A 23,145-nucleotide genomic window follows, 5' to 3' on the forward strand; every position below is an offset into this window, starting at 1 on the left:
ATGGAACTTTCAATCGATGAATCCTTCAAAAGCAACATAGATTAATTGTAGAACCAACCTTAGAAGTCAGTTCTGAGATTCTGGGGTCGAGTCATTTTCAAATCCAAAGATCCGGAATCATGCATGGATTCTGGAATCCCATAAGAATCTGCTGCAGGTAATTGAGATATGACCTAAAGGTCCACCATTGAACAGGAAAGTTTGATTTTGCAGGCACAAGCCTTGGTGCTGTAACTTATTGGGAACTTGTGTTTCCTAAAACTTAGCAACCCTAAAATAAACAGAACATTGGTGCAACTGGGCAAGGTTCTGAGAAGTAACACATTCTCAAAACAATTCTTTTCCAATCCTGGCACAAGAGGACCATGAATGATGCTTTAGCCTGCTGTCGACAAGGGGTGTCAATGGAATATCTACTTCACGAGATCCGGGTTCAACCAGTCACTGCAGAACAGGGGGAAACAAACACAGAACCAACTTCAGACTCAAAGCAATGACAGAAGCAAAAAGCAAGTTTAAATTACAGAACCAATTTCTTCAAGCCCATAACAATGGAGAAAAGCACAATGCAACTTTATTTTTTGGTAACTAGAGGAAAGAGAGTGCAAAGGCAAGCAGTATATGGCTTTTACTTGCTAATGTCATCAAGGTGGTCATCAAAATCAACAATGTCTCGCCATTTTTCAGATGAAATATAATCCAACAGGACTACATTGGCTGAGGGTTCCTTGATGCTTAACCTAATACTTCCATCCAATCCAGCTTGCTTTCAATTCTTTGATGCATCCCTGTTGTAAAGCTGGTCAACCAAAAGAATAAACCAACTTGGTTAGAGATTTGACCCCTAATTTAGACCAATGGATTTGGCACACATGATATTCAAGTCTTCCTGATGACCAGCTTACCTTCTAATGACACGAGAAATTAACAAAACAAATAAAAATTATTTTCTTTTCTTTTCTTTTTTTTTGGTGGGGGGGGGGGGGGGGGACATACAAAGGTTCTTAGAAATACTAATGCTCAAAGCCAGTGGGATGGTGATGTCTAGAGGGACTCAAGCTTATGAAATTGGCTGGATGCATGAGCCTTGCTTCTTTATTGAAATTCACATTCTCTCAGATGCTGAGATATTGTCTAATGAGGAGGCTAATGATGATGCAGAATTCCAGCAAGAAGAGAAGAAGCACCTGTTGTTTTGGGTTTGGTTCAGTTTTCTGGATCAACCTGAACCTACAGTTCAATATTGGTTCAAGTTAGACTTAATTTTAAGTCCCCACTGGGTTGTATGGGTCATAGGCTTACTATTTTCGGGTTTTCTATTGTACTGGGCCAATTCTATAAGGCTAAATATGAGCGATTTGAGGCCTATAAAAAATTAGGTGTTTGTTTCTATTAGAGTTTCTAGAGTACTTTCTATTTTTCTGTTTTGCTGTAGTTTACAACAACATTATATAAGCATGTAAGGGCCTCACAGCCTCGAACTATTTCATGAGTAAAGATGCCTTTTGCCCAATTGTTCTGTGGTGATTCAGCAGGTTGATTGGTGGTTATTCCAATCGAGAACTTTGGTGGTGACTTCAAGGTCATATCTTTTCTCCTTATCTTTTAACCTAGCTTTTGAGCTAATTTCCAAATTCTGTTGTTGGTTTCTAATTTTGTAAATAGTTTCTTTTTTCTTTTTTTTTTACTGTTTTCAGTTCAGTTTCTATTCATGAGTCTGTTTCCAATTTCGGAAAGTTTCAAAATCTAGTTTCAAATCTGTTTTCTTATTTTCTAAGTTCCTAAATCTGAGAGTTGCTATTTCTAATCTACTGTTACTGCCAAAGATCAGTTCTGATTTCAGATCCCTACCTTCTGCAGTCCTGGAATTTCATTGGGATTCTCAACCCTAATCCTTTAGATACTCTACATTCCCATTAGAGGCTTCAAACCAAGGTTTTGTTACGCAAAGGATTTGCTGTATAACTCTATTGCTTTTATATCTTCTGACAGATGAGTTTCCTGGGGTCTGTGTTGCATGTCATAAGCTGTTTGGGGGATCCTATGGATGGGCTTGTACCTTTAGTACCCTTTTACTCAGTTTCTGATCTATGGAGAGACTGAGGAATTAACTAAATTTTCTAAATAAGAGTCAATGCTAAGGAATTTGCAATTTCAACAGTCACCAAATGTGATAATGTATAAAGTTTGTGTATTGCTGTGCTCTTTCTAGAATAGCAATGTAAACTGACTGCAAGATACACCTTGCAAGTGATCATTCATTCTTTAAATATACATCAAAACTTTCAAATGATTTCACAACAGTACATCCAGTTCCATAAAAATATGAAAGCATCCACAACCCATTGTAGGAAGTTATGAAGTACTGCCCATTGCCAACTAGTATACATTAAATCTAAATAGCTACAAACAATAGCACCAAAAGAACCAGTTGATCCTAGTAATGTCAGCATAAGAAAACCCAATGTATTTAGCCAGAAACCAAAGCAACTGATAAAAAGACGTCCTAATCCACGAGGCTCCCGCTACTGCAGGGTCTGGGAAGGGCAAATGTATGCAGCCTTAACCCCTGCTTTGAAAGAGAGGCTGTTTCCAAGTTTTGAAATAGCACAACTGATATAGAAGGAAAAACTATAAATTGAAAATATTAGAACTTACCTCCAAGACAGGGTTCCGATCTTTCCCCTTTGTTAGGGTTTCAAGTTTTTGGTTATCCAACTGACCAAATAAAAGTAAACAGAACCATTAACTCAAAATGCTCAAACAAGAATCAGTACTAACTTAGGTCAATTAAATTGAGTATCAGTGAATGTCAAGCAAAGGAAAACTCCGAAACCAACATAAACAAATCATTAACATTAACCCACCAGAAGTACTGCAGCCTGAGCAAAGTAACGGCATATATGATCGCCAATCTTCTTCGAATCGTTCCCAAGTTCAAAATTGTCATATCTCTCATTTGCATCGTAATAACCCACAATACTTAAACCTTGTCCGCCAAAATGCTCCTCTATCTGACCAATCAAAGCATTCAATACTAATAAATCAGAAATTATAGATCCAATCAAGAATTAGAGAGAGTTTAGAGGAGTGGGTAGCGAAAATGATCCAACCTGAGTTAGAGCAATTTCAAGAGTTGGGAGGAGGCCAATCTGAGAGTGAGAAGAGGGATTGCATCAACAATATCAATGACTTCATCATTCTTGCCAAGACAACCAACAAGAATTCCATTAACAGAGGATGTTTTGTGTTTTAGGGCATGTAAGACGAGCTTGATGTAAGGCTTCTATCCAATCTCATACTTCAACTCACTGCCCATGACACCCAAAAACCACTTGTTATTTTTGTTGCTGCCACACTACACAGCAAAGCTGAAAAATTAAGTCCTTCTATCTTGGCTCCAATCCTGGACTGCAGGGTGCTGTACTGCATCATGCGACGGCCGCAGAGGCCATGTGCACCATGTGGGGCCCACTATGACACATGGCCTTTGCTGCGTCGCACGATGCAGTACTGCACCGTGCAGTTACAAGAGAGGATAACGATTCATCCTGGACTACATGACTAACTGGAACCTTAGATGTAAATTCATTTAGGTGGCCGTTTCACTTGGATCTTTGTCTCCTCTAGTTCCTAGTTATTCTAACATGGGGGGCTGGAATGACCATCCTACCCCTGATCGAACACTCTGCCCTAGTGGGGTCCACCACCTCCTATTAGAGGAACGGGGGAACTGGGTCAGGTAGGGAACTGGAGGAGATAATTTTTCATTTCAATTTGGGTATTTTTAACTGGTCCATTTCCTGCCCGCTCCATTTCCCCAAGTTCCTCTAATAGATGGGGGTGGATCCCACCCGGGCAGGGGCAGGGTAGTCATTTCTGCCCTCTCTATTAGAGCAACTTGGGGAAATAGAGCTACCCAGGAAATTGAGCAGATAAAGGCCCTTCATTTTGGTCCCAAAAGGACATGTTTTGAGTCATAGTTCAAAATCTCGGCGAAATTTCAGAAATTTGGGATATTTTGGTCATATCGCGAGATGCTATGTCGAAGAAAAAAAATACAATATTTTAGAAATTTCGGTCTGAAAAATACACCGTTTCGTCAAAATTTCAGTATCTCAAAATTTTCGATCTAATCGAAATGACCTTCCGAGATGAGATTTAATACTATGTTTTGACTGCAATATTTTAATGTTCTTATGTAAATGGATTTAAGCTAAATCAAACATTTTAACTTAAATACACAACATATATCACATATAAAAGATCCAATTTAAAGATCATACCATCTAATTTATGAAAGTATAAGAGAATGTTTCATTCATAAACACAACACACAAATTAAAAAGACTAAAAACAGAACATCAGATTAAGCTCACAATTCAAATAAAAAACAAAAAACTAATACAACAAACTAAAGTTTTATTTTGGGCACTAGAAAATGTTTTTAAGTCATCTACTCATCTCCCATATGAAAAAAAAAACAACTAAATCATCTTGAATAATTTTTAAATTGAAATTAAACTCAATAGGTTCGATTATATTTGGTTTCATTTGGTTTGTATAGGGTTCAGGTAATTCGGTTTAAGTGGAAATCAATGGCAAATAAAGTTAGGAAGGAAATTACAATTTTATGGCGATACAGTCCCACAATGTCAATTCTAGCATCTTTCAACCATTTTTTGTACAATGTCAAATCTAGTGAATCGTTATCCCCTCCAATTTGTTGGCCCCTCCAATTCCTCCAATTCCTCATATAGGGGGCAAAAATGACCACACAACCCCCTGCCCGAATACACTGCCCAAGGTGGGGTCCACTCCCCTTATTAGAGGAATTGGAGTGGACAACGAATTGGAGGTGATAGTTATTCCAAATCTAATACCTATCATTCTTCTCAGTAGTTGTATGAATTATTGTTAGTAGTGATCCTTGGTAAAACGATTAGATGTGAGTTTACCTTAATCGCTTAGGTTATTGTTGATTCTGAGATACCTTTGCAAGAAAGTTTTGAGTTTAATCAAAAGCCAAGTGTGACTTGGGCTTGGATGTAGGCAGGTTGTCGAACCAATATAAATCTTTGTCTTTGTGTATATATTATCTCTCCTACAATTTCTTTTGGGCACCATCTTTGCACAACTCATCTCCTTAGGCCACATTGTGTTTTGGGTATATAAGTGATTAATTTGATAGAAATTTTTATATCCAATTCACCCCTCTTGGGTTTCCTTGATCCTGACAATATTTAGGAGTCACATTCCAGAAATATACAATATAACAATCATATGAACAATATGCCCAATGTAATATTGTCCCTAATTGTGAACAATTTAAGGTATAATTTAGAATAACATATCAAACATAAAATGATAATGCAAATTAATTTTACTTAAACATACTTTAAATTGGATTTGATGAATACACATATCCAACACCCTGCACTACCACGGGGGTATCTCTTACGCCACACCAATGGCGGCGGTACAGAAAATGGTATATATCATTAACATAGGACCCACATGACCGGAAGGAAAGGGAAAAAAAAAAAAAAATACCATGTGAAAGAGTGTCCAATACATTAGATGCCATGGGAAACTTTTTCCCATAACATATTTTCTACATAAGTATGCTAAATAGTATTGCAATTCACACAAAATCCTGTAAGGATTATCAAACATCTAAGTTGTAGAAGCTCTAAACATATCTAAGCATTTTCCTGTGGCAAGCCCTTGATTCCAAAACTTGTTATAATACTCTCCATAGGTAAAACTTCTGTAGAGGGCAGGGTGTTCTTTGTCCACTAGCTCCTCTGCAGGCTTGATCACAGCATCAGGTGATGGGCAATAGAAAGTTGGAATTGAGATTCTTTCATTGTTGCAGTTTACCACAGCCCTATGGAGCACACTTTTATACCTTCCATTACTGAGCACCTTAACATGAAAAATAAATAGATTTAGAATTCTCCTATGGTCAATGGAATTAAGCTAATGGAAATAAAAATTTAGTTTGTTTGTCTCACTCTCACCTCAATTTGATCACCAATGTTGATAATGAAGGTATTCGGAGTCGGGTTGATGGGTACCCACTTGCCGTTTCTAAGGACCTGCAAACCGGGAATATCGTCTTGCAAAAGAATGGTGATTACATTTGGGTCGGTATGGACGGGTAATCCGTAAGTAAGCTCCGGTTGAGGACATGGTGGATAGTAATTGATGGCCATATGTTGTGAATGTTTATGTAATGCCTTGTCTATGTAATCACTTTGTAAGCCTAAGCTCTCTGAAATTGCTTCAAGCAATCTTAATGCAAGGCCTCTCACATTTGTGCAATATTGAGCCACATCTTCCCTGTTTAAATGAAAAAAATATATTTAGCTAATGAATATGGAAAGTGCTTCTAAAATAAAAATAAAAATATTATAGTTTAATTCACAATTTCAGTGAAGTTTTTAAAAACCTAAAAAAAACAAAGAAAAAGAAACTATCTATAAATAAATTTGTTTCTTGTATTTTTTTGTTTTTTAATTTTGAAAGAGATAGACAATGCAAATGCTTTTAAAAAGAATCTATTACATGTACAACAATACCCACTTAAAATTTTAAATTGTCTATATACCCTTAAATTATCTTTACTATAATAATATCAAATAATAATGAATAATTTAAAAAAAGCCAACTTATAAAAGAAAAATATACGAAAATGTACTTTTCAATGAAAAAACAAAAGTAATGCAGAAGCCTAAAAACTTGGATCTTTGCGATGGTATGGTATAACACATGCATCCAAATGGGACTCCAGATCCTCTTCGGCGCGCATCAGACGGCTTGAGCTATCTGGTATCTGGTATGTGCCCCAAGGACAGCTCCAGCCATTCGATGCGCACTGCACTCACTAGCGCATTGGAGAGGATTTTTTCGCACGACATGGGTCCCTCCAAGACACCTACCCATTTACTTCCTTTGACAAGGTAGAGTGTAGATAATGAAAGCTATCACTTTCATTGACTTTTGTATGTTTTCCTTGGTAATTAAAGAAAATTATAGGAAAATAATTAAGGGTTTTTAGCGTAATATTGTGTATAGCAATGTATAAACATGGAAACTCAATACAAGGAAAGTAATATTTACACAATTTACGTTAACAAAGGTAATTCTAAGGAGGCAACTCTAATTACCGGTCTACCCATATATACTTTTTGGCCCTTAGCTCCACTGGTGTTTAGATACATCTTTTTTTATTTTTTTATTTTGATAATTTGACATGTGAATGTATCACATGTTAAATTTGAAAGGCTACTATCTTAATCATATGTCCCATTCTGTATAAGATATTTTTTCTTTGGGGGAGGGGGGGAGGAGGGGGGTCAAAGGTTTTTATTCTTTGAAAAAACAATTCAAGCAATATTAAAAGTCTTATTTTAAGATATTACAAATATTGAAGGTTAACTGATGATGTCATGTGGGAAAAAGCATTGACAAAGGCCAGACCAACTAAAAATATTGAAGGTAAATTTAGGTGTAAGGACAAAAATGGAATATTACCTAAAAGAGGGAGGGTTAGATGGCCATTCATGCACATAGTCCTCAAGAGGGTAACAATGAAGTCTCAAAAAATCTCTCCAATTTGCAACTTTTTCTGTCTTCACATTGAAACTTGTTGAGAGCCTCACAGTCTTGGAAGGATCAGTGGAGTAGATTTTCAACCTCTCTCTTTCAGGCAATTGGAAGAACTCCTTTGATACTCTTAACATGTTATCAATCATCCTCTCTGGTATCCCATGGTTCTTCACCTACAACCATTATATTTTACTTAATGATTACAAAAGAGAGGATTACTCATATAGAAACAAATGAATAAAGACTTTTTTATTACTAAAATAAAAATATATACCTGAAAGAAACCATCATGTTGACATGCTTGGCCAATCTCTTTAACAATGTTAGAGTGGTTGGGACCATTGAGGCCATGGAGATCAATGACAGGGATTGATTGTTCCGATAATTGAACATTAAGAAGATTCGGACGATCGAAAATGGGTCGGACATAATTCGAAGGGATATGGGTTATGCCCGACGAAAGATCAGTTAGTAATGCCTTTGTGGTAGCCATGTATGATATGAGTTTGAAGAAGACTCTAAATTAAATCTCAACTATTGTGTTTGTTTGTGGGTATAAAATGAAGGAGAGATCACAATGATGAAGATAGAATGAAGTACTCTCTCTAGCTATATAGTGTCTTTATATTACTTCTAACTAATGTGTGAACATTCTTATATTTAGCATCTCTGATCATGTAACATGCCTTATTTATCTTTAGAATGATGTAACAAGGGAATGATATCACATTGTCATTAAGAGTGAGGTTTACAAGTAGGTTGGTAGGTAGATATGTCCTTGCATACCATATTTCCATGCTGACTTCCAAAAGTGAAGCATGATGTGTTACTGTTGTTGTTGTTGTTGCTTAAGTTTTGCATTCTAAGGAATTAGGCTCATTAGGTCAACAAGTTATGTTTTGAAACTTTGACTGGTTTGGATGGCTGGACCATCACTAGGGCCCCCAGTACACCTGAGGGAAAGGTATCCGTTTGAGAGATCTATCTTTGACTTACTCTGAACTTTAAATCCAAGGAAAATGTTTGGAGTTGGTTCGAATGGTTTTTAGAGGGTGGGCCTTGGTGCAATGGTAAAGGTTGTTTCATTGTTCACGGATTCAAGTTTGGAAACAATCTCTCTGTGCAAGCAGGGGTAAGGCTACGTACATTATGACCTTCCTCAAACCCTGCAGTGGCGGGAACCTTGTGCACTGGGTACGCTCTTTTTGGTTATAATGGTTTTTGGTTATCCATTTATGCTCAAAGTATTCCACCGATGCAACCTTCAATAGGAGAATAAAATATGAAATGACAAATTCAAACTTGAAAACTTTCCTTTAATATATGGTTTATATTTAATTACGAGAAGATCTTATAGTAACAAAAAAGGTGATTAAGAAATTGTAACCTTAATTTTTTGCCCTTAAGGTCAGATTTGGTATGATATTTATTTCAATTTCAGATTGATTTCATGAAATAGTTAACAAATAGATTTTAGGTCAAGAAATTGAAATTGTTTTGGTTGCATCAATCTGAAATATTTCAAGAATAAGAAAAATCCATTTGGTATTTCAATTTATGAGAATAAATTTTTGATATTTCTTTCGGAGAGGGTGGGTGGGTGGGGGGGGCGGAGGCTCCGGGAAGCGGGTGGTGGTGGTATCATATGGAGAAGAATGGTGGTGTTTTATTTTTAACATGAAAGTAGTGTTTTGCCTGTCAAATTAAACAATAACCATGTGTTTATTAAAGAACAAGAGTGAAATCAATTTCAATTTCAAAATTGAAACAGGTTGTAAGCTATTTTAGAATTTCTATTCCGCTTGATTTCTATTTATTGAAATAAGGTGTAAAAATCAAACCAAACAATTTTCAAAATAGAAATCACCCCATGAAATTGAAATAGAAATCATACCAAATTAGAAATAATACATTTTTTCAATGAATGAAATAATTTTTTATTTTTTGAAACCCTTTTTTACCCCTACATTAAATACCATTTACGAATAAAATAAGTGAGAATTAAAAGAAAGTTACGACTTCTTATTTCACCACCTTGCTAATATCAATTTGCACCTTTAATTATTCCCTTCTTTTTTTTCTTTTTCTTTTTTATGATAAAAAGAAATATATTAACCTAAACAGAGGAATATACAAAAACATTGTTTGTCGCTTGAGCCTTTTTGGCCATTACAGCCAAACAAAACAGATACCCCTTAGAACTAAAATTCATGTCCTGTTCTATAGAGTTAATGTACAAAAATAACTTTAATTATTCCCTTCTTGGTTGACTTAAACTTTGAATACTAACTCTACCCAAAAAACAAAAAAAAATAAATTTGAGCACTAACTTTAAGATGGTATTTATCCTTCATGATTGATAATATCTATAAAATCAAACTTTAAATTTATGGCATATACTCAAGGGAGAGGGTTTCCCACGACACACTAATATTGGTGTAAAGAAAACCGCATAATTAATTGTAAATTGTTAGAGGGCGTGCAAAAAGAATCTGCACGCAAACAACATGCCGATCTTTTACCCCATACTTAATTATCCCCTCCCTTTGAAATTGGAACTTTGAACTCTCACGTCAAGTTGGTGGTGATAGTGACTAAACAAACTATTAAATTTTCTTTAAATATTTAATTCCATTTTTTTAGTTGTTAAATGAGTAGTCCTAATTAGGAAATCACAAAGTCTCAAGGGAAAATAATTGTTTCATTGCATTTAAAAAAGTTTATTCCAGTAATGTTGGGTCAAACTTTTGCTATTCAAGATTCCCTGATTGCTTGAATTCTCATTGCAATTTCAGACAATACCTTTGCTTCTTAACTTCTTTCATTTGCTTTCCCTCCAACATAATGTCATGAAGGAAATAAAATTGACATTTTTTTTTTTGTTTTGGCCCCAAAATCTTTTTCTACCCCTTTGTTCACTTTTAAGGCCTTTCAAAATACCAATTTTTCTCCAAATTTTAGGGACCAATTTACGTTTGAGGCTTTTGAGCTCCTCCTTGTGCCCTTATAAGTAAGTGGTTTAGGAATTTAGGGTTTAGGTTCAGGCTTTTGGGCAGTTGGTGCAATTTAGGCAAGTCCAAAGTAGGCTAGAGATTATGCTATTCAACCTTAATACCTGATTGTTAAGAGTATAATGGGAATAGGACCAACAATCAATATTCGAGGAATGAGTTTAGAGTTGGCTTTCAAACTAAGACAAATAGCCATTGACCAAATGATAAAACAAAACCATAACCACAAGCATTGTTGTATGAACATCACTTGTTTTACATTTCTATGTCTGAAAAGCAATCTTGACCTTGTAATATAATAAATTATGATGGTTGGTTAACGAATATTAGAAATTTGACTAAAAATGGCAAGTTCAGAATTTAAGTTGAAGGTGGTGTAGAAAAGAGCTAATACAATCATTGTATTACAATAACCATGTATACAAAATATATGGTGTGAAGCAGCCTACCCTCTTTAGGTACTTCCAATGTGTTCAAAATGTTATTTGAGATAGAGATTATAAGAGTTCATTGAGAGGGATCCATGTCGCTGACCCCATTTAGCTGAGATTATCTTGACGTACTGGGTCGTGCTTTTTTCCTTCTACTATCTTTCATCTGTCTATTTATTTTTCATTTTTCATTTGTCCTTTTCAGTATATCTTTGTTTTCTCTTTTTGTTTTGTTCGGATCCATGTAACCGATCCCATTAAATTAGGATAAGGCTTAGTTTGTTGTTGTTGTATTGAGAGGGTTCACTGATTGTGTAAACCTAATTATGTTGAGTGTGCGAAGCAAGTAGTATGGCCCAATAAGGTGTTCCCACTAAGATTGCACAAGGTGAGTCTAACCTGTCAAATAACATTAATTAAACACTTACTACAACAACAGTAAGAAATAACATGTAAACCCCAGAGTGAAAAACCCTATAAATATTACAATGCAAAGATAATTATTGAAACCACCTATTCCCACCTTTTTCGTAATTCCTCCAACTTCTCTCCCTCCTTTCTACGTAGATTTAACTACTTAGTATACCGTCTCTATCATACTAATAACTATTTAGAAATTACAATCCTTACCCCTTAACTAACAATGACGTGTCATACAACTATACAACTTTTTAGGAAAGTAAGAGTATGCTTGAAAGCTACGTCGAGCATTATATGGTTTACGACAATCGCCATGAGCTTGATATGATATAACATTCAAACATTTCAATTTACATCTGGTTTTCAATTCTCATCCATGTTAAGCACTATGATGAGACAGTTTCTTATCATCTTACTCTTGTATGTCATATGACATAGTAGTTGTCATAGGGAATTATTCTGTCAAGCTTCAAGAGATCATTTAACACCTTGGCTCATGATTCCATAGGAAGGACCTTGTATTGTTGCTTTCTATCTCAAGGAATATTTCATTATAAAATGTATATCCTTGATCCAGATCATTGGGCTGCCCCCTGGAGTGTGCCACTTTCCTAATCAAAAGATAGGAAAGCACCCCTTCTCTCGAAGTTACGGGGTCATTTTACCGAGTTCTTTCGACATAGTTCTCTCAAGCGCCCTAACATACTCTACTTGTTCACCTGCGAGAGTTTGGGGCACTTGGGCGCCACAGTTTTCTTCCTCCATCATGCAACAGGTTTGGAACCCTTAATTTAAACGAATTATGAAATTTGAACCCAATCGATCAAAGTATTTCTCCATAGCACAAACCAACCGATCGAGGTGTAACGTCAAAGAGGTTGATCGGATTACCCCTCCTTAGTTTGATGCTTTTAGGCCTGTCTTATTAACACAGATGTTAGTCAACGATGAAAGCCGCTAAACTTAAGATTCAAGTAGAGAAAGAGAGCTAGGACCAGAAGGGCTTTCAGGGACTGGGGAAGACAGGTTGATTATAGGAAAGAGTTTCGATCAAAGCTCTTGAACCAGTTCAGTAGTAAGTTGATTCGGATTCTGATCCGGCTGGTGTTCTGACATCCTGAATCGAAGCAGCTCTAAACTCAGGTTTGCCTACCTCTCTAGTTACAGAGAGATGGGAGGGGATAAGAAGCCTTAAGAGTACTTTCAACATCAACAAGATGGTATCTAAATGCAGTTCAAATCTTAACAGATTGTTGGGACAGAAAGCAAGGCAATCCAAACATGTTTGCAGATGGCTAAGCAGTATGGTGTGCATAAACTGGTGAGAGGAATAGACAGCAGACAATAGTTGGGATTGCTGTATCAAGAAATATATTCAATTAATAGCCATGACAGAGGTTTACACTGTTTGACACTTTTGCAGTCGTTTAAGCATGTTAGAATCTTGTGTGTGGCAGCTCTACTTCAATTCCACAATCAAGAAACAAAATGGAAGGGGTGACGGAAGTTACAGAGGAACAATACGACAATGTGCTTCCATGAGCTTAGTACTCCAAAGATTATAAAACAATCCAGTAAATTTAGATTTTGTCCATGTAAATATAATAATTGGAAACTAGAACTACACCTGAAAAACTTTTGAAAAATGCAGATGCATAGCATCTCTCTGGCACTAACATAGATGTCCAACTAACACGCCAATATGAAATCAGATCTCCATTTAAATGATGCCAATCTTGTTGGCAACATCCAAAGCATCATAGTCTGGAGTCAACCTCACATATGCCTTCTTGGTACCATCAGGTCTGTTAACAATACATAAAAATAGAAAAACAATAGATCAGAACTGGAGAGAAATATCAAAGAAAACCATCAACTGATAGGTTAATATTTTCTAGACACACATACAAGGGAGGGAATGGCAAAAGGAAATAGAAAAAATTGCACCGACCATTATAATTGGAAGCATAAAGCCTGTTGTATTAGACATTGATCCCGTATGGAGGCTTAGAAATCTAGAAGACCAGACTCATAAGAGGCAGTGCAGTCCATTGAGCTAAAAAACAAACTTCGAGTAGTTATGTTACAGGTTGGGCTTTTTAATTTCTTGAGTTCCATTGTAACAGGTCCAATTTATGAGCCCATAAAGTAGTATAATGTTTGATAAATTAAGATACTTGATAGTTCTAAAGAGTTTTGTTTTTAAGTATATTAAGTCAAATCACTATAAGAGAGTGATTAGGAGTTGAGTCTATATAGGAAATTTAATATCAGTTAAAGATGATTTGATAATAGAAATTGAAGTTTTTTCAAGTGTATTCGACCTGTTGAGCTCTACAAACATGGGAAGGCTCTTCTTCTGGCCTACTGCTTTTTTCCTCTCTTCTTCTAGTTCCAAATTCTACTGCAAATCAGTTGCTAGTTCTTCAATCTTTTCTTCAATTTTTTTTCTGAGATATACACTCTCTCCTTCTGTTGTCCTATTTCTACTCTATTCTGTAATCCTGTTAAGTGCTAGTCTCTTGCTCGATCTTTCGGTTCAGGATTAGCCTACATTACATAACAGGGGAGGGCTTCTAGCATCATGTGGATTGTGGAAATGAGTTTCATTTCTCATAGGCATGAAGTAAATGTTGGTACATGTCCAATGCAAACAAGAAAATTTAATCATGTATGGCTTTGACCTAGACAACCACCCTGGTGACAATGACAAATAAGGTCATGCAAGCCAATTAAGTGAGTAAACGAAGATTCAATAACTACGACTTGTAGACATGTGTTAAAGGATGGATCACAGGAAAATAAACAGAACCAGGATCATATGATGAATGGACTTCTTTGCTCACCAACTTAGACCATAGGTAAACATAAAGATTACCAATTAAAATGGAAAAAGGTCACACAAAATCCAAGTGTGACACTAATATTTTTTTCTATATACAGAACTAGGATTTTCTGTATTAAAGGGTGGATCACAGGAAAATAAATAGAACTAGGATCATATAAGTAGACACCTGATATTTGTCACCCCCCTGGCGATGACCATACAATGAAGACTGACGACTGTCTCAGACACAATAAATGCAAATATGCAATTGGGTCGCGGCCCATGGGGTGACCCAAAAGATTGAACCCAATTCAGGGCCATGTGGCACCCCCTCAGGGTCCATGAACCTGAATTGGGTTCAAACTTCTGGGTCAAACTGTGGGTCGAGACCCGATTGCATTATTTTGTATGTCTGAGACAGTCGCCAGTCCTCTTTGTATCGTCATCGCCCAGGGGGGGTGACAAATAGCAGGTGTCTGCAATAGACCATAGGTACACATAAAGATTACCAATTAAAATGGGAAAAGGTCACACAAAATCCAAGTGTGACTAGAATTTTCTATATACCACTACTAGAAAAAAAAAAAAAAAAAAAAAAAAAAAAAAAAGAAAAAAAAGTTTCCCACACGGATGTTTAGAATGCAATTTCCTTAAGGGGAATAGCCAGTTTTGCCATGTGGAAGAGTGATGTGGCCCATCCAACAATTGGGAATCTGGGGAATCAGGAATGGTCTGAAAAGGCATGTACTAAGTTTCAGCCTCGAATTCAACCATTTACCCTCCCATCTCACTTGTATGTCCATGTACCCCAACTGTAGTCCCAATCCCATGAACCCTCTTGGCAGTCCCAGATTTTTCACTTCCTTGTTTTGCTACTTGACAAAGTCAGACTGGTCTAAATTTGACATGTGAGCAAGGGACCTTGGTTTGTACCTGTCCACAAAAATTCAGCACCATCAGACCTGCCATGTGGCAGATCTAGGTGCCTCTTATGGAGATTCTTCCCCTAACATTCATGTAGGAAAACCAGATCCTAAACAAAAGCTATATTCTATCAACAATGTAGTTTACAATAAAACTCAAAAGAACATGTGTTCACCTGATCAATGTATTGACTTTCTTGGTCTGGATGTCATACATCTTCTTCACAGCATCCTTGATCTTTTTCTTATCTGCCCGAATATCAACAATGAAGACAAGTGTGTTATTGTCTTCTATTTTCTTCATGGCAGATTCAGTGGTGAGTGGATACTTGAGAATCTGATAGTGGTCCAGTTTATTCCTTGGAGGAGCACTAAGGCGGGGGTACTTTGGATTCCGCTCTTTCTTCAGTGTCTTTGGTCGGTGAAAAGTTACTGAAGTGCGGATCTTCTTCATCTTCTTTTTCAGAGAAGAAGCCCCTGATTTTACTGCCTTGGCAGCCTTCAATGCCTGGGCCTTTGCATCAGGCTTCTTCGCAGTAGCTGTTAAAGAAAACAATAACTAGAGGGTCAAGCATCCGGATGAGAGAGGCAAAACACTTAATAAATTCAGAGCGAAAATCGTCAATAAAAAATTCACATCACAGAAAAGGGTTATCTAAGGGTGAGAAAGGTACAAAGGCTAACATTAAGCTAATAAAGAGCTAGAAGAGCAAATCTCAAGACCTTCTGGGGGATGAAGTACAGATCATTTAGCAATGCCATACAACTACGAAAAATGCGCACACATAACAAATAAGCTTAAGAAGGGCATACTCAAAAGTAACAGCATACCTTTCGCAGGAGGAGCCATTTGAAACGACTTGAGAAATTTGATCAGTTGACCAACTACAAAAGAGAAGCAGATGAAAATCAGCAATACAAGAATGCAAAAAGTGCACTATCAATGAATTCAACATTTTATATAAGAAAGAATGTCAAAGGTAAGTCATCTAATCGACCATTACAACTTGTTTTGCCATGGTTAATATTTTTTTTAAACTTTGTTGCTATAATAAGATGGCCAATAGAGTCATTTGTGCATTCAAATACTTATCGTGAACAATGTAATGTTAAACTCACACCATTGAGAACTACTAGTTTAATAGTTATGAGCTCCTAACCATTAGGTAAAAGTTCCAGCAGGCAGAAAGGATGGAAGAAAATTTTTAAGTAGTGAATTCAAATCCAACCTCAATTTTGAAAGAAAACAATGATGCAATTTGTAACAAGTCACATAACAGCATACAAAGAAATGTCCAAATGAGCTAGTCTCTTATGTTATGGAGACTCAGAAAAAAAAAATAGCACTGAAGTTAACCAAGAAGACAGTCCTTGCTTCAGTTGGTGACTTGGTGCAATGCTTTAAAAACTGCACTAGAAATAATAATATACAGAAAATTCCAAAAAAGATGTGAAAACAATGGTTTCCTGCGCAGATATAGAGAAGGAAATGTTTAACACAATCTGTGTATGAAGTTGAAATAGTTCAGTAACAATGCAAAAAAGAGAATAACATAAAACATTGTAAAATAAGCCAGCATTATAGATAATAAACAATCTGACTGATAGATCACAGTATTACAATGAGTCAATGAGACCACAAAGATCTCCACAAACTGTTCCAATCCTTGCATCAACCAGTAAAAATCAGCTGGAAAAGAGAACTCTCATAACCTAGAAACCATGCAAAGCTCCCTTGCAATAGTTCACTTGCCAAAAATAAGAGGGATAGAAACGGCATATCATGAAAACATTGATATTAACCTTCTTCATTTCAGAGCTCGACTGAAAAATCCATTGTTTTTCCCACGAAAATCGATCGCAATCCCAGCCCAGAAAGTTCTACTTCAACTTCTTTACCAACAGCTACCCAATAAACAACTCCTACAGCTCATATAAATCCAATCTGCAGAACTAAAGATTATTACTCTACCATCCCAATAAATCTCTATCCATTTGATCAATGAAGGGTCACGATTTATCCCTTAACCTCCATATACACGTAGATGTCCTCTTCCCAACAAATCCAATTACTCAAGATAGAACTAATTCCTAAATTCACGGTACCACAGTTCTCCATTCAAGCAACTGACCCCATTCAACCAAGAAAAACATCGTTTCCAACCGATTTAGTTCCACCCAAAACCTAAACTTCTTCCAAACTGAACCCATTAATAGTTAAAACAAGAAATTGAAACCCTAGATTTAGAGCTTCGAATCAAATGGAAATGACACAAATAAGCTCTGCAATTTACTTCAATGGAATCAGAATCGAAAATCCACAATCATTGATTCACAAAAAAAGACAAATGTTTGCAAATTCGAGTGTGTAACAAAGAGGGTATGGGGAGAGAAGCGGAGACATTACCTCTGTAGAGAAAAACCTCTTGAGTTCTTCTGAGTTCCCTCCTGGCCAAGGAGACGAGCTAGGGTTTCTTCCCCTGTGTATATACTACTGGGATGAGCTGGGATTGAGAGAATTCATCCGAACCGTCCGTTTCTCAAGGAATACGGTATTCGATCGCAGACGTTGATGTTAGGTCAGATAGCTTGAATGATTGTTTACTTACTCTAGGGTTGTATATGGGCCGGTATGGCATGGACCGGCATTGATCAAGCCCATCCCTTTTAACAGGCCCGGATTGTAATAAATCTAAGGAGAAAGCTTCTCTCAAAACTACGGGTTGTAAGGGAATTAAAGTGAATGGAAGTGAAAATTTGTCAATTTAAAAAATAAAAATTATTTTATAAATTTTTTATCATATTTTTTAACGATGTTTTTTAGATGTAATTTTTATTTTATTTTTCAAATCAAGGGATATGACGCAAAGTCATGTGAAATTTAATATCCAAACATGCAATGAGTAGAGGGAGTTAGTGATATAACCATGTGGGGTAATAATTACAAAAGTTTTCTTTTTAAGGTTTGAAATTTTCATTTTCCTTCAATTTATTTCCCTTGCAACCAAACATAGTCGACCCTTAGAGTGCATCCCTACCACAATAAAGTGATGGAATCTGCAATTAGTGGGTTTATATGAGGGAGGCCGGATCGTGTCTTTGTACAAGTATCGTCCAAGGCCTTCCAAAGCCACCCACATAAAGTGATGGAATCTGAAATTTGTGGGTTTAGTGGGTTTATACGAGGGAGGCTGGAAGTGGCCTTGAAGGGCCTTGGACGGTACTTGTACAAGGACACGATCCGCTCTCTATATGAGGATCCGTAGTTTTTCCATTTGTCAAATTTCAACTTTTATTAAACAGCAAATGGTTAACACATGCCTCCTTAACAAAAATTCCATGCATGGAATAATAAAAGGAAAAAGATTGCCATGATACAAGTGCACAGTTTCTCTCTCACATGAATTTTTTTTTTATCACTCTGTCTCATTAACTCCAAAATGGGATTTGAATCCTCTCCAGTACGGGGGAGGCTGGGGATCTTCCAATGAAATCTCTCCATATGACATGTGTGTTGAAGAGGATCCAAGGTCTGGTCTCTCTCTCATATGCTCTCCCAATTACTCTCTCTCTCTCCATTTTTTATTCAAAAACTATCAATTTTGTTGTTTTTTTTTTATTCTTTATTACTTTTTATTATTTTTTAATATTGACAAAAAATAGATAGCGACAAAAAAAAGCTTGCCATATCGCTATGATGTTCATGCCATGTCGTGGGATGACGCTACATCACTATATGGTGTAATCTATGATATGGTGTCATCATCATCATAACGATATATATCTCATCAAAAAAAATCATCATAACGATATATTGTGTATGGTATCGTATCGAATCGATAATGAGTTGGTATCATATTGGCATTGATAATGGATTTGGTTACACGAAGAGGAAGAAAGAATGGTCGGCAAAAAATTGATATCGCGATGCCATGATATGGTGTGATCTGATCGTGATATGGCGTGATATACCGCGTATGGTATCATATCAGTATCGATATGATATGGGTCAGCACTAGTCTCGTACCGGATCGTTAATGGGTTGGTATCGAATTGATATTGAAAGTGGTTTTGGTTGTACGAAAAAGAATGGTCGGTAAAAAATCGATATGTCGCGTATGGTATATCAAATTGATACAGGTTGGTCTTGTACTGGATTGATAAAGACTCGATCCCCAGCCACCCAGCGCTAGAAAGTATCCAAATCCCTAAAAATGTAGACTAATATGGATGATACTTCTTTTTCATTGGTGTGATGAATAGATTTCTCCCCACACTGGCATGGTAAACCCTCTCCCTAAAATAAAATATGGAAAAAAAAAACTGTATCCGAAAGCGTGGCCTATGCAAGCACTCCCATGAGTCTATTTGCCCACTTATTTTGAGGAGACACTTTTATCAGTTTTATGGTGGATCATATGCGGAGGATATGCCTCAACAATCATGGGATTGATTTATTTCCTAGAAAATGGGTGGTTATTTGTTTCAACGTGGGAAAGTGGGGCTACAAATGAAAACCCATCAAATGAAGCCGCTTGGCAACATGGGGCCTCCATGATAACACTTCTAATTCTCTATTTTTCTACTTTTTTATTCTTAGGAACAAAAAAAATAGTAGAAATCTATTTGTTAAAATCGATTCATTTTTTTGTTCTTAGGAATGAACAGAGACCAAAAAGTAACTTAGAAATAGAAAAAAAAGAAGCTCCAATTTGGAACTTCTCTATTACAAAAATAAAACAGAGAAATAACGAGGAGGGGGTGCTCGACCTATCTCCACGACTCTCATCTCTACGAAATACTTCTGTGGCCACCATCATCACCCCTACCGCCACCACTACCTCTACCACCAACTCCACCACCACCACCACCGTCACTGCACCTTCACCATTTCCACCATCACCGGCCACCTACCTCCTCCACCACCACACCTTCACTATTTCCACCACCGTCACCTCCACCCACCACCACGACCGCCTCCTCTACCACTACCGCCATTATTGCCACCACCACCACTACCGCCTCCACCACCACCATTGCACCACCACCGCCACCACACCCCCACCATTTCCACCACCACCTCCTCTACCACTACCGTCGCCACTACTACCACCACCACCATCACCACCTCCTCCGCTACCACCTCCTCCACCACCACCACTATTGCCTCCACCATCACCATCGCCATTGCACCCCCCACCATTTCCACCACCGCTACCGCCTCCACCACCGCCATCACACCACCACCACCTCCACAACTGCCACAGCACCCCCACCATTTCCGCCACCGCCACCTTCACCACCACCACCATTGTCGCCGCCATCTCCTCCTCCACCACCATCTCCATTACCTCCACCACTGCCATAACCAATACCTCCATCAAATTTTCGGGTATGCAATAACATTTTTGAAAATTTATTGAAGTTCTAGAAACAGAAATTCCAATGCATAACAAACGTGTTTCTGTTTCTTTTCTGGATAAGAAAGAGAATTTACTATGGTTACCAAACATGTTTTTTTGTCAAGAAATTTGGCCAAGTAATAGAAATAGAAAAGGTTACTTCTGGAATAGAAATATGGTCCGGAAACGGAAGTTTTATCATGCAGGCCCATGGTACTACCAAAACCACTCAATATCCTTGTCTACATAAATCCTAGCTCTTATTAAGTTGTGCGAACGAGAGAGGAGTTTTAAGGATAATTTTGGAAAGAGGAAAGAGGTTTTAGACTACTATAGGACCATAGAGTCCTAAGCGGGATCTTTATCGGCTCCATTTATCTGCCCCTCCATTTCATCACATAAATGGAGACGATAATTTTCCATCCTAAGCGAGGAGGTTGAATTCTTATATGTTTTTTTTTTTAATAATTGTTTATTTGTATGATTACATATTTACTAATTATTTATTGTTATCATTAATGCTTAATTATTGTTATTACATATTATTAATATTTGCTTCATTTAAATGGTTTATCATCTTCCCTATTAAGGAGGTATGGAGTCTTCGCTTCGAGTATAGCATGCTCATTGTCCCCACATCCTTTCGGCAGGGGGGCTCATGACCTATCCTTTCGTGATATCCAGGATGAGCGACCCAAGCAGTATCGGCCTCCCGTCCCAACAGGGAAAGGCACGCCAGCCGACTTACAAGCGTCAATGACCGCCTTCTTGTACTACACGATGCCAGTAGTCAGTAGTTCAATCTGCTTTCTTCTCATCTTCAAGCTCTAGTCAGAATGAGCCCTTCATTGGCCAGCTACTGCCATCTCCGCTCGATTCAGTTTAAACCGTTTAACTAAACAGTTTCAATTTTAAAACCAAATGATGGTAAACAACACAGCTCGATTTTGGTTCAATTTCGATTTGATTTTGATATCATTAGGTATTAGTCTCTCTTTCTGCCAGTTTCCTAACGGTATTATTGTGTTATGTTGTGGAATGGATGAACGTTAGTGTTTTTGTTTTAATGTAAAGGAGAGATCGAGGAGGTGATCGTGAGCTTTTCGGGTTTTGGCTTCTTCTGTGGATGAAAGGAGAGAATACTTTTAAAGAAAAGTACTTCAATAATTTCGCATTTGTCACAAAAGGTTTTAAGATGAGAGTATATAATCTTGTTAATCCACATTTATATGGTGAGTTATTTTGTAATTCAAGAGGGGGTTTTTCTTTTCATATTTGTTAACCACTAACATCACCTACAGTGAAGATCTCGTAACCCAATTCGATCTCTTGATTTTTTTTATTTTTTTTCTTTCACCTTAAAATGATTATTTTTTTAATTTTAAAATTGGTGTGTATGCAATTGGGTTGATTTGTTTCGGTGCTATTATTTGTGCCAACTGCCAAGGTTCTAAAACTCGGGTTTCAACACATAGCTAGTGTACCACATTTTTTTTTGGAATTGGGAGCTTTATATATATATATTTTGTATAGAAGCGGGGGGGATCAACTGGGGAGGGGATAAGGTACCAGCTAGGAGACTTGAACTGAAGACCTCCTGGTGAGCATGGGCATGAAGCGCACCACGGCTCACCAACTGAGCTAGGTAGTTGTTGGTCTAGTGTATCACACTTATATATTCCATTTCCAAGTAAGAATATTTGAAAATATTTCAAAAGAGATAATAATTGAAAAGAATGTAAATGACCGTTTGATAACGTTTTTGAAAGTCAATTGTCTAGGTTACAAAAGTGTTATAACTTTTTTTTTAATTGCCTAAAACACCCTCCATTACTAAAGCATAGTTAATGGCATAGGAGATCGACATAGACAACACAGGCCCAACAAACCCAGAGTGTTCCCTGTGTATGTATTTGTTCATAAGGAGTCCACATGGGTTTCATAATAATGGAACTGTTCCATTGAATTGATTGGCGCTTGAGGACAAAATTTAGCAGCTGCCCGGGTTGCAGCCATGTTCCTGTTGCTCCAATCGTATGCGCCAACTAGGAATCACTTAGGGTATTTTGCAAAATATTAAAACCTAAGGAGGTATTTGTGAATGCAGTGAAATTTTCTCCGTCGCATGAACCCCCTCAAGGTCCATGAGCCAATGCTGAGCGCTGCAACCTTTCATCACCCAATATTACTACAATCATGATGACTCGCAGAACCTCTCTCTCTCTTCCAATTGCATTATTCAAATCACCACCTCTGTTGTCTTGTTGATCCAAGACAGAGAATCAAGGATTTAATTTTTAATTAAAACCATTAAGTTGGGACCTTGTAGATTTTCAATTAGCAGACCAAGAGTTCCAGCCATGGTTTGAGGAATCGGTATCAGATTGGCTGGATCAACCGATATTGGTTCCAGGCGAATCTCGTATCAATGGATCAATACGAATAAGGGTAAATATGTTTTTTAAAAAAAATCAAATTTTCAAAAGAAATAAGGGCAAGTCTATCCGATCCTTACTT

The 23,145-nt window shown here is 37.1% G+C and overlaps 3 protein-coding genes, 1 long non-coding RNA gene and 1 pseudogene across 4 annotated transcripts in view; 1 reads left to right on the top strand and 4 right to left on the bottom strand.

Annotated features, from left to right (window-relative positions):
- LOC122645704 overlaps positions 1–6,731 on the bottom strand; it is a 47,234-nt gene extending 40,503 nt beyond the window's left edge. The window contains exon 1 of the mRNA XM_043839041.1: positions 6,714–6,731. The gene's annotated coding sequence lies outside the window, so the exon portion shown is untranslated. The remainder of the gene's footprint in view (positions 1–6,713) is intronic.
- LOC122645708 lies at positions 345–3,319 on the bottom strand (annotated as a pseudogene).
- LOC122645714 lies at positions 1,118–22,726 on the top strand. Its single transcript, XR_006330505.1, has 3 exons — positions 1,118–1,283; positions 21,728–21,735; positions 22,717–22,726. It is a non-coding gene; the product is annotated as an uncharacterized LOC122645714 (long non-coding RNA).
- LOC122645713 (protein DMR6-LIKE OXYGENASE 2-like) lies at positions 5,612–8,110 on the bottom strand. Its single transcript, XM_043839050.1, has 4 exons — positions 7,889–8,110; positions 7,540–7,787; positions 6,024–6,345; positions 5,612–5,928 (listed from the first exon to the last, which is right to left on the bottom strand). The coding sequence occupies exons 1-4, from the start codon at positions 8,105–8,107 to the stop codon at positions 5,677–5,679; spliced, it is 1,041 nt and encodes a 346-aa protein (XP_043694985.1). The 5' UTR covers positions 8,108–8,110; the 3' UTR covers positions 5,612–5,676.
- Positions 12,984–17,736, bottom strand: LOC122645711 (60S ribosomal protein L23A-like). Its single transcript, XM_043839049.1, has 4 exons — positions 17,634–17,736; positions 16,058–16,111; positions 15,403–15,766; positions 12,984–13,281 (listed from the first exon to the last, which is right to left on the bottom strand). The coding sequence occupies exons 2-4, from the start codon at positions 16,074–16,076 to the stop codon at positions 13,197–13,199; spliced, it is 468 nt and encodes a 155-aa protein (XP_043694984.1). The 5' UTR covers positions 16,077–16,111; positions 17,634–17,736; the 3' UTR covers positions 12,984–13,196.
- Positions 22,727–23,145: the final 419 nt, after the last annotated feature.

Source organism: Telopea speciosissima, chromosome 11, assembly GCF_018873765.1.
Source record: "Telopea speciosissima isolate NSW1024214 ecotype Mountain lineage chromosome 11, Tspe_v1, whole genome shotgun sequence".
NCBI lineage: Eukaryota > Viridiplantae > Streptophyta > Magnoliopsida > Proteales > Proteaceae > Telopea > Telopea speciosissima.

What these genes read in the sequence shown, in the direction of transcription:
- LOC122645713 (XM_043839050.1), bottom strand. Translation starts at nt 8,107, where the DNA reads ATGGCTACCACAAAGGCATTACTAACTGATCTTTCGTCGGGCATAACC. An exon ending in AACATGATGGTTTCTTTCAG is followed by an intron (nt 7,788 to 7,888) that starts GTATATATTTTT and finishes TAATGGTTGTAG; the next exon opens with GTGAAGAACCATGGGATACC. An exon ending in ACATTGGTGATCAAATTGAG is followed by an intron (nt 5,929 to 6,023) that starts GTGAGAGTGAGA and finishes TTTCATGTTAAG; the next exon opens with GTGCTCAGTAATGGAAGGTA.
- LOC122645711 (XM_043839049.1), bottom strand. An exon ending in AAAGTCAATACATTGATCAG is followed by an intron (nt 13,282 to 15,402) that starts GTGAACACATGT and finishes TATTGTTAACAG; the next exon opens with ACCTGATGGTACCAAGAAGG.